The sequence below is a fragment of the Lathamus discolor genome, chromosome Z (assembly GCF_037157495.1).
Source record: "Lathamus discolor isolate bLatDis1 chromosome Z, bLatDis1.hap1, whole genome shotgun sequence".
In the NCBI taxonomy this organism is placed as follows: Eukaryota; Metazoa; Chordata; class Aves; order Psittaciformes; family Psittacidae; genus Lathamus; species Lathamus discolor.
Window position 1 is genome coordinate 41,101 of NC_088909.1, and position 16,424 is coordinate 57,524.

Below are 16,424 nucleotides of genomic sequence, written 5' to 3' on the forward strand. Positions count from 1 at the left end.
ACCTACACAGCAAGCCTTAGTGGAACAGGAAAATATGCTGAGTCTAAAAAGGTTAAGATTTGCGTCTTCAGTCTCTTACTTTGAAGTACTCCCATTAAATGATTTCTCTAGAACTGCTCACATTAGGTAAGTTTGGCAATATCTACAGAGAATAAAAAAGACAGAATAGAATCATAGAATAATTAGGGTTGAAAAGCACCTAAAGATCATCAAGTTCCAATCCCCCTGTTGTGGGCAGGGACACCACACGCTAACCCATGATACCTGAGAATCCATCCAACATGGCCTTGAACACTGTCAGGGGTGGAGCATTCACAACTTCTTTGGGCAACCTGTTCCAGTGCCTTGCCACCCTCACAGTAAAGAGCTTCCTTCTTATATCTAATCTAAACTTCCCCTGTTTAAGTTTGAATCTGTTACCCCCTGTTATATCACTACAGTCCATAATGAAAAGTCCCTCTCCAGCCTCCATGTAGGCCCCCTTCAGATACTGTAAGGCTGCTATTAGGTCTCCACACGCCTTTCTCTTCTCCACGTTGAACAGCCTCAACTTTCTCAGCCTGTCTTCATATCGGAGGTGATCCACCCCCCTTATCATCCTCATGGCCCTCCTCTGGGCTTGCTCCAATAGCTCCATGTCCTTTTAATGTTGAGGACACCAAAACTGTACACAGTACTCCAAGTGAGGTCTCACAAGAGCAGAGTAGAAGGGCAGGATCACCTCCTTCCACCTGCTGGTCACGCTCCTTTTGATGCAGCCCAGGATATGGTTGGCTTTCTGGACTGCAAGCGCACACTGAAGCTGGCTCATGTCCAGTTTCCCACCAGCCAGAACCTCCAAGTCCTTCTCTGCTGGGCCTCCTCTGAATCTCTTCTCCACCCAGCCTTTAGCTGTACCTGGGGTAACCCAAACCCAGGTGTAGGACCTTGCACTTTGCTTGGTTCAACTTCACGAGGAAGGCATTGGCTCACCTTTCAAGCCTGTCAAGGTCTCTCTGCATGCCATCCCTTCCTTCCAGCATATCAACTGAACCACATAGATTAGTGCCATTGGCAAACTTGATTAGCGTGCACTAGATCCCACTGTCTATGTCGCTGACACCAAGATGTGGAACAGGATAAGAGAAGAAAGCAAGCCCTACTTACAACAGATGCTCAATTAAAATGTGAAGACCTACACAGTCTTTTCAGAGTTTTTATAAAATACTTTATTCCTAATACATGTAATTATTAACAAATAATACCTAACACTCAAGTCTCTGAAAAATACTTTTCCAAGCATGAGTGCAGGAAAAAATTTTACTATGAAGATAGTGCTCAGTAGAATTATCAACTGCAGTGATAAATGATCATATAAAATACAGCTCCTCATGCATTTAATGTGCAGAAAAGTTTATTCTTTCTGATTAAAAGATCAGATCTAAACATGCAGTTCCTATTATAGTTATCTCTTTCCATTAAGCAAATTTCTGTATGCACTTAAGTTCTGCAGAACCTGTATACAGCTGCACTGCAGATGAAAGGCTTTTTCAGTGGGAAAGTGTGTTTCCTTTTTAGAGTTCCTCTTTCTACAGTATTAAAGTAAGCTTGACTATGATTGCTTTAGACTAGCAGACGTTTAGTTTATATTCATTAAAGTATAAGACCAGTAAAGGTTAATCCAATGGTTGACAGTGCTGTATGGGTTTGAGTCAGTTTCCTAGTTCAGTCTTGTCACATCTCTCTTAATTTGTGTTGGTTTAGTGTGATTATTGGTTTGTTAGATATTGTAACTGCAATTTCTTGCATGACATATACCTGTAGCCTGTAGCTTCTCATAATTACAGCATCACTAACCTTACAACCAGGGTAAAAAAGCCAGTAGCATCATGGTTTTAAAGACACTTGAAAGCTGCCTCTCAGATTTACATGACAGCACTGTTTTTTCCTGGCCAGATATAGCATCAGACACGAGAATTTAAGAATGTGTTTATTATTTTAAATATAGAAATGTTAGAAACTGAACAACCAGAATGTGCCTCACCGTCTTTTGCATCACCTATTTTACTGCAACATCCATTTATAATGCACTCTCAATGCGAGCTCCTGCCTGTAAGTGCCTGATCTTGTTTCTGCTGAGATTGGTGGGCAACCAACCACTGACGTTAGGTAACAATTTACTGTTTCTTAACCTACTATTTCCAAGTAGATTAAAATTACAAGAATTTGAGAACCTGATGAGCATTCTGAACAGTGAAAAATAGTTGTAGGCTAAGCATCCTTTTAGAAATAATACATAAGTTTTTTTTAGAAAATAACACAGTCAAAATAACTTGAGTCATTCCAGGCTGTGTGAACATATCCTTTTTAATCTGCTTTGGAGTGGAATCAAGTCACAGATAGCATCGACAACCTAGAAACTTAGAGAAAATTTGGATTGATGTATCCAGTTGCTAGTGCATGACACATCAAAAAGTATAAGAAAAAGGGCTTAATCTCGAGGAGATGAAAGACTGGCAGTAGTGAGGATATAAAGTTTGTATAGAATAACCAGAACATAATTTGACACCTGCCACAACAGTATAAAATTGAAGAATGAACTAAAAGTAGTTTTTCAGAATAAGATAATTTGACAGAACAATTGAGAAAAGTGGATCTGTTAGATGTTAATATATAAAGTCTAAGTAGTGGGCCAGCATCAGTTCAAAACACTCTGTACTTCTGACCTGAATTTGTTGAAGGTGAATAAGCCTAAAGATCAAGTCCCATTAAATTGCTGTCACTTTACCGATACATTTTTAGTTATAGCCCGAGTTAAACAGCACTTCTGGATGACGTTTTTACTGAACTGAGTTGTGCTTGAAACTCTTATTACTTTCTTACAATCACACTCCAAAGTAGCTGCACTATAGCATCCTGTGATGGAAACAAATTACTGTTGGTTCTTTTTGTCTCTAACATTCTCAGGCTGCTGGTAAAAAGACTGTGTTGTTCAGCTCATGAAGCATCCCTGGGTTAGTCGGACTCATACAAGAATTAATCTGAAGATTGTTCTGAACTGTGTAGAAGGACAGACTGAAAATACAAGGATCAGGGAGATAATACGGAGGCCCAAATAAACGTTGTATAGAAGGTATGTATCACAAATTTTGAACTTGTTCTTGTTTGGAGAAAGGTAAAGGATTTCATTCCTGGTTTGGAGTGAATTTCCCATGTCTGTATAGAGCTGAACATGTGACTGCATGCTAGTTAAAGATATTGGCCCTTTTTAATTAGCAAAAATTCAAGTAACACTGAGATTTAAGGTTTGCAATATTTAAGATAATATGGTTTATTGCTGTTTTTCCAGAGTATTCACTGCTTAGTTTATTGTGTGCCTGGCTATTGGTCGAGGCAGCTTTAAACTAGATGTGTTGGGGGTGGGGAGCACCAATCCATCTCAGCATTCCCAGACAGTTGTCAGCACCTACAACAAATGCTTGGAGCAATGCAGAGATATTTTAGCTGCTCCAGCCAAAGAGTCGGCTTTATAGAATCATAGAATAGTTAGAGTTGGAAAGGACCTAAAGATCATCCAGTTCCAACCCCCCTGCCATGGGCAGGGACACCTCACACTAAACCATCCCACACAAGGCTTCATCCAACCTGGCCTTGAACACTGCCAGGGATAGAGCACTCACGACCTCCCTGAGCAACCGATTCAAGTGCCTCACCACCCTAACAGGAAAGAATTTCCTCCTTATATCCAATCTAAACTTCCCCTAAGTTTTAACCCGTTACCCCTTGTCCTGTCACTACAGTCCCTGACGAAGAATCCCTCCACAGCATCCCTATAGGGTGGCTCGATGTCTGGCTGGAGACCGGTAACGAGTGGTGTCCCTCAGGGATCGGTGTTGGGACCGGTCTTGTTTAACATCTTCATCGCTGACATGGACAGTGGCATTGAGTGCGTCCTCAGCAAGTTTGTGATGACACCAAGCAATCAAATGGTCCATTTGATACACTGGAGGGAAGGGATGGCATCCAGAGGGACCTTGACACGCTTGTAAGGTGGGCTGATGCCAACCTTATGAAGTTCAACGATGCCAAGTGCAAGGTCTTACACCTGGGTTGGAGCAATCCCAGGCACAGCTACAGACTGGGCAAAGAAGAGATTCAGAGCGGCCCTGAAGAGAAGGACTTGGGGGTGGTGGTCGATGAGAACATGAACATGAGCCGGCAGTGTACGCTCGTAGCCCAGAAAGCCAACCGTAATCTGGGCTGCATCAAAAGGAGCGTGACCAGCAGGTCGAAGGAGGTGATCCTGCCCCTCTACTCTGCTCCCCTGAGACCTCACCTGGAGTATTGTGTGCAGTTCTGGTGTCCTCAACATAAAAAGGACATGGAACTGCTGGAACAAGTCCAGAGGAGGGCCACGAGGATGATCGGGGGACTGGAGCACCTCCTGTATGAAGGCAGGCTGAGGAAGTTGGGGCTGTTCAGCCTGGAGAAGAGAAGGCTGCATGGGGACCTAACAGCAGCCTTTCAGTACCTGAAGGTGACCTATAGGGATGCTGTGGAGGGACTCTTCGTCAGGGACTGTAGTGACAGGACAAGGGGTAACGGGTTAAAATTTAAACAGGGGAAGTTTAGATTGGATATAAGGAGGAAATTCTTTCCTGTTAGGGTGGTGAGGCACTGGAATCGGTTGCTCAGGGAGGTCGTGAGTGCTCTATCCCTGGCAGTGTTCAAGGCCAGGTTGGATGAAGCCTTGTGTGGGATGGTTTAGTGTGAGGTGTCCCTGCCCATGGCAGGGGGGTTGGAACTGGATGATCTTTAGGTCCTTTCCAACCCTAGCTATTCTATGATTCTATGATTTCCTCAACAGTGACCTAGCTATTCAGTTTCAAAAGTAACACTTTAAAGCATTAAAAACTAATAATCCAAGTCAGCTCTGTGCATATCCTAATTGTCTGGGATGCTTGCCCAGTGATAGGACAGATGAGGACAGGATGTAGTGGCTACACGAGTGCACCCTTCAACTCCTTGAAAAGCAATGCTAACATTGTTTTGTTGAGAGTTCATTAAAATAGGTTGCTCATTCGAGGATAATGACTAAGTATGAGTAGCCTTGAACAAAACCAATGCAAAATTTGCTTAGCTTGGTTACAAGTCTGTGAAAATATTTTAGTGCATACACATTTCTCAAACTACTTTATTGCTTTACAAATTCGGTCCTTTCATGGAAGGATTCTTACGATTTTGTTTCTCTAAAAATAAGCACAGCATTAGGTCTGGTGGGGCTACACTTCTTGGTTTTGTTCTGGTCTTGTATTTGACAAGGCGAAGAGGAGTTAGGGAACATGTGGAGTTTGCTCTCCCCCCATGGTGTGGTGGCTGGTATTTCTGCTTGCCCAACTAAGGCAACTGCAGTGACTTTGGTAAGAACAGCCTTAAAGACCTATCTTCTTGGATTCACATGTATGAGCTGGGCCTGTTTAGTCTAGGGAAGACTGAGATGGGAGCTCATTAATACACACAAATGTCTCAAAGGCAGGTGCCAGAATCTTTTCAGTGGTGCCTAGTGACAGGACTTAAAATGGCCATAAACTTAGAACCCAGGAAGTTTCACCTAATGTGAGGAAGAACCTCTTTGAGGGTGGCAGAGCACTGGAACAGGCTGCCCAGAGAGGTTGTGGAGTCTTCCTCTCTAGAGACAATAAAAATCTGCCTGGACATGTTCCTGTGTAACCTGCACTAGGTAGTCCTGCCTTGGTTGGAGCATTGGACTGGATGATCTCCAGAGGTTCCTTCCAATCATAACAATTCTGTGAACTCCTGTTGGGCATGTGAATACAGAAATGACCAATGTACAGTGCTGTTTGCATTTTTAATTGAATATGGTATGTGTGCAAATTATTTGATTGTACATTGGGACAGTTTAGGGATGGAAAAAGCAAAATATGAAAAATGATGTAGCAGAAAACCAGAATTAGGAGTGTTGAATAGATCTGAACTATTTTTAGTAGGGCTGCCAAAGGGTCCTTACCTGCAGCCTGCCTGCACTGTAGCCTGCTTTTGAGCATGAGCAGAAGTCACAGATGCGCTTTTTTCTCACCTCAGCCCCTGCCTTCCCTGATGGGATAGCTGTTGGGCCCACACGATGGCTGTGATGACACGTGGCTGTAAGGAGGTGAGGCCACAGCTTTGTCATGGGTCTCCCTCCTGCTCCCCCTGCATTTTGCTGCACTACTACTATCTGCAATAAGTTACTTTCCAGTTTCTTAGATATTCAGGCCCTTCCAGTAGTTGCTCCAGTCCTGTCAGTCTCTTTCTACCTGCTGGTGTGGTTTAAGCCCAGCCGGTAACTGAGAACCACGCAGCTGCTCACTCACTCCTCCCCTTCTTCCTCCCCCTCCTCCCTGAGGGGTGGGAAGGAGAATCGAAATAATCAAAATCGTGGGTTGAGATAAGAACAGTCCAGTAACTAAGGTACCATACAAAACCACTACTACTACCACTAATAATAAGGGAAAAAACAAGGAAAGAGAATACAACTGCTCACCACCCGCCGACTGATACCAAGCCCAACCAGAGCATTGATTTGTGCCTTCTGGGTAACTACACCCAGTTTATATACTGGCCATGATGTGGTGTGGTATGGAATACCCCTTTGGCTAGTTTTGGGTCAGGTGTCCTGTTTCTGCTTCCTCCTGGCTTCCACTCTTCCCTGGCAGAGCATGAGACTGAGTAAGTCCTTGGTCAGAATAAATATTGCTTAGCAACAACTTAAAACATCGGTGTTACCAGTGCTGTTCTCAGGCTCAAAGTCAAAATCACAGCAGTGCACCAGCTACTAAGATGGAGAAAAAATTACTGTTACAGCTACTGCTGAACCCAGAACACCTGCCCACATGGGCATTCCTTGCAGGCTGATTCATCAGTTGTCTGAGCCAATACCCAGCACCTCCAAGCACTTTAATTTTCCTTAAGCCCAGGAAGAGCTCAGCTTCTGAGTTGCTGAGATTCCCTTAGTACAGTTCTTGTATTCTTATGACTGTATACACACACAGCATTTTACTATCCTGATGATAAACTGATTTTTATTTTTTAAGATGTATAAATATATAAATCTTAGTAGATGGTTTGCAGAAGGTGATCATAAAAAACTGTAGATGTTGGTAGTAATATTTTAGATGATACAAAATGAAAATTATTCCAGACAGTAGAAGGGAAGAGAGATATTTGGTTGGCATTTTTTTGTTGTTTTTTTGGTTCTGGGGTTGGGTTTTTTTTATTGCAATAACTACGGCCCCATTTAATTTAGTCAGTGATTCTGGCAACAACATAACCTCCTAAAAGAGTTAAAAATCTTGTCTTTCCCCCTTTTTTATATGTTGAGCAAAATTTCTGTGCTGCCAAAAACATAAATGTAAACAAAAAGTAACAAAAAAAAAAAACTTTATTTGTATTATTTGTATATTGGTTCATGTAAAAACACTGGGAATGTGCTTTCCTTCAGCTGGAAAAAGACAGGCAGTGCATTTCTTGCTTGACCAACCTGATATCCTTCTATGACAAGGTGACCTGCCTTGATAATGAGGGCAAGTCTGTAGACATTGCCTGTTTGGACTTTAGTAAAGCATTTGTCACTGTCTCCTGCAGCAATCCCCTGGAGAAACTGGCTGCCCATGGCCTGTATAGGTATATTCTTCACCAGGCAGAAAACTTGCTGGATGGCCAAGGCCAAACAGTGGTGGTAAATGGTGTCACATGGTGTTAGTGACCAGTTGGTAACTCATGGTGTTTCTCAGGGCTCAGGTTTAGGGCCAGTGTTGTTTAACATCTTCATTGACGATCTGGATGAGGGGATCAAGGGCACCCTCGCTAAATTTGCAGACAACACAAAGTGGGGTGGGAGTTTTGATCTGCTGGAGGGTAGGAAGGCTCTGCAGAGGGATCTGGACAGGCTGGATTGATGAGCTGTGGCGAATTGTATGAGGTTCAACAAGTAAAACTGCATTCCTGCACTTGGGCACAACCTCACTCAATCCAGGCTTGGGGAACAGTGGCCAGAAAACTGCTCAGGAGAAAAGGACCTTGGGGTGCTGACTGACAGCCGCTGAACATGAGCCAGCTTGTGCCAGGTAGCCAAGAAAGCCAACAGCATCTTGGCCTGTACCAGCAGACACTTCAATACAGGCTGTTGTGTGTACATGTTAAAAGGTAAAGGCCTATTTAACCCTGTGCACCCATACAAATATGTTCAAGTATATATAGGTACATACACACATCTATAATCACAACACAGCATAATAAACTGAAGCCTGAGGTGGAGAATCTGCTTTTGCAATTTATGCTAGAATACTAATATTTTTGGCTGTTATGGCTGTTAGCATTGTCCTGTTTCTGCAGGTTCTGTCTGATGGTTTCTAGAAATTATACACTGACTTGGCTCTCATGTTTAAAAGAAAACTGGGAACTGGAAAAGACTCTGAAATCTCCAGCTCAAGTTGTACATTAACTGGACTTGGTCTTTTATTGTCTTTTTATAATTTAGTAGGCATACTATGTCAGAGCCACTTCTGTCAAGCTCCTCTCTTGTCCCTGATTCAGGAAGAAGAGAAAAATTAATGGCATTGACTTTCCAGACATAAGAAACATTTTCAGAGAATTTGGACTCTGCTATAGTATCTTCTAATGTAGGTACTTTGCAGAAGTTGAAAAATTGTCACAATTACATTTCCATAAACAATGTTCAAGGCTGTAAAGCAAAAGAGAGTTTGCATGGATTTTCATTCCAAGTTTGTATACAGAAAAGTGGTGGCTGGTTTTCATTCATTTACAGTTCAGACCAAGATTAGCAAATCTGAGGTGGGAAGAAGTGGTAAGTGATGTAAAAAAACCCAACTGCTACCCTGCTCTTTGAAAAATTAATGTGCAGTTATGTTTAAATCACAAGCAATTGCAAACCCAAATAACAGTGTACTGTCTAGCAAAATGCCAGTGTTCCTGAAGTAATCTGTAGATTTTGTATTTTGTATTTAAAGGATTGCTTCCTTTCAATAGGATTTACAACTTGTAGACAAGAGTTACTTCTGTGTTTGTAAGGCAATTTTATTTTTAAAATCTCCAGAAACAGACATGCTTGCTACCAATATAATCATTGATCCATAACCAGCTGCAGACCTACAAGTAATAATTAAAAAAAAAAAAAAGTAACGCAAGTCAAATTTATTGCAGTTGGTAACTCGTAAGGCAGTGACTGAGTAAAAATTTTGAGGCTATGTTGGACTGCTGTTTAAACTAGTGGCTCATTCAGGATTTTGAACTGCTGCCAAATGAGTCAGCTGTTTAATTGTAGCCTTCTTGCTGGAGTTTAAAGCAATGCTGCACCCCTTCAGACAACATTCTACTATTAAATGTAAATGTACTATCACGCTCCAATGATGTACCCAGCAGTGAATAACGAGTGTGTGTTTCTTCTGGATTTTTCTTCCCCATCTCTCCTGCCACCTCTCCACTGTTCTTTGAATGATAAATACATTACAGCAAGGAAGAGCAGAAGGACCACTACTCTGTTACCCCAAAATTAACATTTCCAACCTTACTCTCCAGGTTATTTGACAAGAGATTCATTTATGTTTTAGTGTCCTCCTTCAGCAACAAATTCTTCCATTTTGGTTTGATTAGAATTCATTCTGTGATTCTGGAGAAGTTCTGAAAATTAGGGAAGTACTAACCACATTGCCTAAGTGTGTTCAAATAAATATGCCTCTTATGCCCAGATTCACTCTATCACTTTTGCTAGTGGTTTTGCCCTCTTACTAGTAAGTTAATTTAAACCCTGCTTTTATCAATACGGGAGTAATGTACTGACAGGTGAGTTGTAGCTGGTCACTATTAATTTAATTATCAAAATGTTTGAGGATCAGTTCTAAAGCTTTAGTATCTTTTGTGCTGCTAAAATAGGCACTTTAATGATTCATTCAAGGTGTTTACAGTAGCACAATAAAGACTGCCACTAAAATCAACAGGAGTCTTTTCATGTCACTTAAAAGCATTTTTATAGACAGGGTTTTGGTTTTTTTTCCCAACCATTTTCTTTTTATTACTTTCACCAAAATACAACATATAACGTACAGTGTTTTCACACATTTAGAAGATAAATAAGTGTATCTTCAATTCTTTCATGCATTGATAGCTTATGGAATACAATATTTTTTGTTCATTGATGTTAATTTTAAATACAGCTTGTTTGCCCCTTTTTTTTTCAACTAACTTTTTTTTTGTTATCATTTGTTTCCCTTGTTAACTTACAGATGTTTAAACAACAATTAGGAAACTGCAGTGATATTTATTGCTACACATAAAATGTTGCTCTATTAGGGTGAAGATTGTATATGAAGGTATCAACTGGTAAATTAAAAAAAACCAACCCAAATGTATGCTGTCAACTGAATTGATGCAAAAAAAAAAGAGTAACAACTCCCTCCAGCAACAACCATCACCTCCAATTTGTGTGTGGAATAGAAAGAAAATAATCTGATTCTCCTACTTCTACACTGATTGGTATGCATGTTAATTATAGCATTTACTGAATTTCATTTTGGAATTTACAATAAACTTGTTTGTAATTATAAGTAAAATAAGAGGTATAAAGACAAAACCTCATACTGCATTTCTCTTGAAATTACCAACTATATTAAAGGCATAATTTAAGATCATAAATACAAGCACAATGAATAACCAAGTATCATATGATTAACTTGCTGCATAGTGGAGAAAAGAAAAAAAATAGGTGGCACTTTGTATCTTTAATGGCACTTCTTTCAGCATAGTTTGCATTTGTATTACTAGCCAGGGTTACTCTTCAATATAGTGTTTTAATAGATGCATGAAAAATACACAGAACACTAAATAAAGCAACAATTCCTATGTTGTTTTTCAAGCCTTAGCTAACAGTACAAGGATCATCATTGCTTGGTTTCATTTCCCCTTCCAGCAATAAAGTGATCACAGCCTTACTCAAGTAACTGCATGTTCCCTTTTTTCCAATTGGGTGTGTGTTGTAGAATGCAGTCATGTCATCCTGCAGGAAAGGGAAAAGATGTTTCTATTAGTGTTGATTATGTAAAGCAGCCAAACACAGGCGAATGACAGGAACATCACAAATATGCTAGAAATGCAAATGTGTTTTTCAGACTTCTAACTTACAGTAGTATAATACTGCTCACTTTTCAGAAGTTTCCCACATATACTTACCTAAATATGTGGAAAACAGATTACTGAAATATATTTCATATTTTTTTTACTGAGTTTTCCAGTCCTGTAGAGATACCACCACCTTATTATTTTTTTAAATGTAACAGGTGTCAGAGAACAACTGGTCTCTTAAAACATGCAGTGAGATGATTCCTAGGTGGTTAACTTACTGTGCTGCCACAGTATGATTGTGAGCCAGGCCCTTAGATGTACACGTAGAGATACTGACTACATATTTATTTGGAAGAAAAGAAAAATTTTAAATCAGAGAACTAATCACAGGTAGAACACTAATTCATTAACCAGAACCACAAAATAGGTGTTCTTCACTGAACACCTGTTTTGCACAGTTAATGATGTTAAATGCCTGCTTATTCTCAGATCATGTATTGGCTGCTATAATAAAGGTTCAATACTTTAATCCAGAAAATTGGTTATTTTTTATTAAATCAAGAGCAGAGATTGTGTGGTAAAAATATTAGACCTGTAGTTTTAGGATGTATTTAAAATCACTGGAGTAAATACTTTTGACACTAATTACACGGCAAGAGGGAAATAACAAAGTTCAAAGTACTCGCAAGTCAGTTTAATGGAAAACCGTAATTCAGACAGACGAGTTCTTTTAGTTAGGAAAACTTGAGACAGAATTATCAGAACAATCCTGGAGAGGCTACATTTAACTGCCAGCAGGCATATACATTCAAATATGGGAGAGTCTGGTGTCAGAAAATTTTAATGTAAGGAGTTAGAATTTCCAACAACAATCTTATTTACAACTATAATTTGAAATTTCCTTCTGAGACAAAAAGGCAACAATATGTGTAGATCTGGGCTTGGAAAAAATCCAAATTGGATTTTTGGATCAAATCCTCCCAAATGGAGGCTAGGGCAGCACCATTAAAAACTGGGGTTTGCATGGCATTTTTCTTTTTATAGCCACTGGGAACTTCCAGCTTGTCACGGAATTCAATAGTATAATCAAGATACTGTGCAGAGCTGGCACGTAATAGCAGTTGTGTGGGTGGTAATTCTGATTTTGCTACAGCTACAAACACTCTACCCTCCAAAATGGCCAGGCCAAAGGAATTATACTTTCAAGAAAATTGTGTCATTTTAAAAACAAAGGTGTTGTGCAAGGTGGTACGTTGCTAAGGTAGCTTGCCTTGCTTTCAAATTCTGCTACAGAAAGTACTGGCAAAAATGTGAACCTTGAAACTTTTGAAAGAATTCTTAAGGAGTACTTCCTCATCTTTTACAGGAGCTAAATTCAGCAATAGAAGTGTTGTTGTGTATAAGGATGTTACGCATAAATTGATTATTCAGAGCTAGCACAGATATCTCCAAGTATATTGTGCACAATAAAACACCAGACAGAACAAGGAAAATCATCCTCAGTAGCACAGGGACTTGTCCCACTGCTTCACTCATACTTCCTCCTTCAACCAGTTCAATAAACCTGGCTTTCATACAGAATTTTAAAGCTTTGAGGCACCAAAACTTGCAGCAAGAATATTTATATGTCTTTAAAGGATAAAATCCTAGTGAAGTAAATCTTAAAAGCTACTTAATGATTAAGTTTCATTTATTTATGCTTTAGAGATTAAAAGCTTGCTACATCATGAATGCAACCCTAGCACTAAAATCGGTAGCTAAGAAGAGTTCGAATTCACAATTCGGTAATAAAGTAAGTGCCCATCTTTTGTCTCTGCTCTTTGCAGGCTTAGGCAGCACTTGCATATATTTATTTCTTATCTGTGTTCCATTCCGAACTCCTATTAATTTGTTTTTTATTCTGAGCCTCACATAATTAACATTTATAGAAACACTTCAGTAAGAATAGTAAAATCTGTAAGTTAGTAATTTTTTACTTACTTGCTTTCCAGATCCCTTTGGAAGGCTGTGATCTTTCTGAAAGTCATGAAATGCTTCCTGCACCACTTTGTCCAAGTCCACTTTGTCCTGGAATGCTAGCTCAGGATTTCTCTCCAAAATAACAGATATGACCATCAACAACTGGGAGGCAGAAAAAGACTGTAAGACTACAAATTTGATTTTTTTTTTTTTTAATTCAGATTACATAAAAGCACTCTTAATAATTACATATGCCTCTTTCATGCAGGAGGCCATTTAATAATGGGACAGGTAATAGTGCACAGATAACAGAATTCTGATTTTGATAAAAGAATCACTGGAAAAAGCAGGCTTTTATGATAATTACGGTTTTTGGTGACTACCTAGTTAAGGGCACTGTGTAAATGATTGACATCAATATCTAACTTTGCTGGGAGCCAGGGAAGTTATTTTAGTTTCTTCAGGTCATTGTAGGGCTGCACAAATGCTAATGCTCAGCCAGTGGAGAGGGTGAAAATCAGCAAACGCTGAACCCTAAGCATGTGATATTTAGAGGTATAATCATGTATGTCATAATATGATTATATCAAAGTTTATAAAAAAAAATCAGTAGACACCAGTGAAAACTCGCAGTTTGAAAGAATTTATATTCCTTGTATCTGGAAAGAGGTTTAAAAGAGGAAGGTGAACATGATGAGTGACCTAATAACTACAGGTGGGCGGTAGAGTCTATATTGGTCATCTTGGGTTTTGATAATTGCGTTATTTTTTAGCAAAAATTGTGAATGCTCCAGCAAACAGCATGACTATTAGCTGTTAAGTCAGAATTGAGACAGATTTGATTTTACTGTGGAGGAATACTCATAAGCACCAGCACTTGGGAACTAACACTGAACGCTGCTGACAGCACAGATGCCAGTGACCAACAGTTTGGATGCTCTTCATCTGTTCAAAAATAGTATGTTATATGCAGTGGTGGGAAGGAGTTTAAATAGCCTCTTACTTTACTGTTAGGTATAAGGAAAGTGGAAGTTAGTTGATTCAGTAGCATAGACAGCCATAGCAAAATGGGTAAGAAAATCTACTGCAGGGCATACTGATATTTTACAGCAGTTTTTCCTTAGACCTAACAAATTTTTAGGAAAAGGCATGGCTTAAGGACTTGAAGGAAATCTACCCTGGAATTACTAGTTTTCACCTGTGACTTAATTGTATTGGTGCTGTCCTTCATACTTATCTATTCACTAAAGGGGAAGAACACCAAGAACTTAGTATTACTATTCTTAACATGTGAACAGCAACCTGACTAATCACACAAAAATGATGGAGAAACCAATGTCTGTATTTAAAGTGCTATTTCTTAAAATATTTGACAGCCTTTGTTACTTTTTGTTTTCCTTTTAATCTGTAACATACTCATGTACATTATAAAATTTCATTCATTATAGGCCACAGACCTCTACAATAATTTGTCTGTATTCCGGCTGGTCGATATTTTGCAGCATATCTTCAACTAGAAGGGAAAAATTCATTTCATACATCGTCATATCCGATAAGGTTGGTTGCTGAAAAACAAATCATACTTTGACTCAAAGACCATTTAAGCTAAATCAAAATCACCCCCAGCTAAAGCCTATTTGCTGGCCAAATAAATAATACTCAACTAAGAAATAAGACCACTTTAGGATCAAAAAGGGAGCCATTCTCAGAATCCTTGACTTGGAAAGGGTCTTCTAGACTTACACTTTTATAAATGTGTATAAACTGACCTGCATTCCATTCTAATGGTATTTTACTCAGAACCAAAATGAAAACTTGATTTGGTTTTGTAATTATTTCTTTTTTAATTGTAACAGGGACAAAACACCCTAAGTAAACATGACAGCATAAAATAGACATTAACAATAAAATAGTTCAACATTAATAGTCAGCCAGAGTAGAAATAACTGATCATCTCTGCTGATTATACCTGTGGTAAAAACTTCCCTGCCACTATTAAACCATTAGGTGTTCTCTCCAAGATCTGCCACACCCGATCATAGAACCCAGCAGGAGCTCGATTGAGAGAACCGTCTATCTGTCTTCTGTTTAGCCAGCTTCTGCAGACAAAGAAAATTGGGAGTCTGAAGTAAGAAACTGTTACAAATATAGAACCAAGCCACGTTCTCTCATATAAGCCAGTGAGGTAACTGGGGACATCAAATACATATTAATGATGCATATACAATATATGTTGTGCTTTCTGGTATGTTAGGCTCTAAAAACCAAACAAAATCAAGAGGCTAAGCCTGTAGAAGTCTGAACGTTATTCTGATGTGTGTGTTTGTGGTTTACCTAACTAGAAACTTGTGAAACCTATACAGCACAGTACAGTAACAGCAGTAGTAGGCTGAATTCATCATGTCTAATCAATTTAAGTCACCATAAACTAAAACGTACATAAAACACAAGTTGCTGTACCTATGACAGTCTAATTTATACACACTGGAAAAAATTAGTATTAACTATAATATTCAAAGTTGTTCTATTGAACTGCAATAGGCAAAACAATTATATAAATGAAGCTCAGTGAAATTCTGCTTCTATAAAATACAAAGCGTAATAGATAATGGATTAGAAACACCTATCATACTAATTTAAATACCAGGTTAGAAAAACTATTTCAGCACGACTGCTCAAAGTAGGTTTTTTATGATGGTGCGTAGAAAAACAAGTGTCCTGTAAATCTGGAAAATTAAGACAGAATAGTTTTCTTAATCTCTAGACACACTGAGTTACATTCTGTATAAATTACAAATTTTGTTTGCCTTCAGAAGTATACTTTCCCTTCTTTTTTAAAAAAAACCAACTTACAACCATAAAGTCTGAAATTTAATTTTTGTATTTTTCTTTTTCAGTATTACTACAGCAAAGTAGTCAAAATGTTTGAGATACCAGCAATGGAACTCTGGTAGATTCACAGTACAGAATTCAGTCCTATGTAGCAGTACAGCACGTATTTGAGAGTAGTTTTCCTAAAAGTTACTTTTCTTAGTTGGTTTTAAGTAGAAAATCTATTTTATATGCTAAGACAGTACTGAGCGTTCTCTAGGAAGCAAAGCTCTGAAGAAAAGCAACTAATACTTTTGTGTCTTAGTTTAACATTCCTGCGCAAGGTTTTTCATCTAAAAGAAGTTCCGTGTTTTCTCTGGTCACAAACAGCTTTTCTATAGCCTTCATAAAAGCAAACAAATACTGCTGAAAGACCTCATGCAGGAAAGGTGGGAAATTTCTACACCTACATATGTGGATTATCTGCAGCACAGGAATCAACACACTATTATTATTTACCACTGTAAATACGTTTAGAT

General features: G+C 39.0%; 1 protein-coding gene across 4 annotated transcripts in view; it reads right to left on the minus strand.

The window, feature by feature from the left end:
- Positions 1 to 9,054: 9,054 nt before the first annotated feature.
- Positions 9,055 to 16,424, minus strand: part of PHKB (phosphorylase kinase regulatory subunit beta) — a 104,160-nt gene continuing 96,790 nt past the window's right edge. For 3 of the 4 annotated variants that reach the window (XM_065663600.1, XM_065663601.1, XM_065663603.1), the window contains 4 exons: positions 15,044 to 15,173; positions 14,532 to 14,639; positions 13,096 to 13,236; positions 9,055 to 11,050 (listed from right to left, as the gene is read on the minus strand). In XM_065663600.1, the coding sequence (XP_065519672.1) occupies positions 10,913 to 11,050; positions 13,096 to 13,236; positions 14,532 to 14,639; positions 15,044 to 15,173 (517 nt within the window). In that variant the 3' untranslated portion in view covers positions 9,055 to 10,912. Of the gene's footprint in view, positions 11,051 to 13,095; positions 13,237 to 14,531; positions 14,640 to 15,043; positions 15,174 to 16,424 lie in introns of those variants that run through there. The other variant, XM_065663604.1, reaches the window with a different exon arrangement.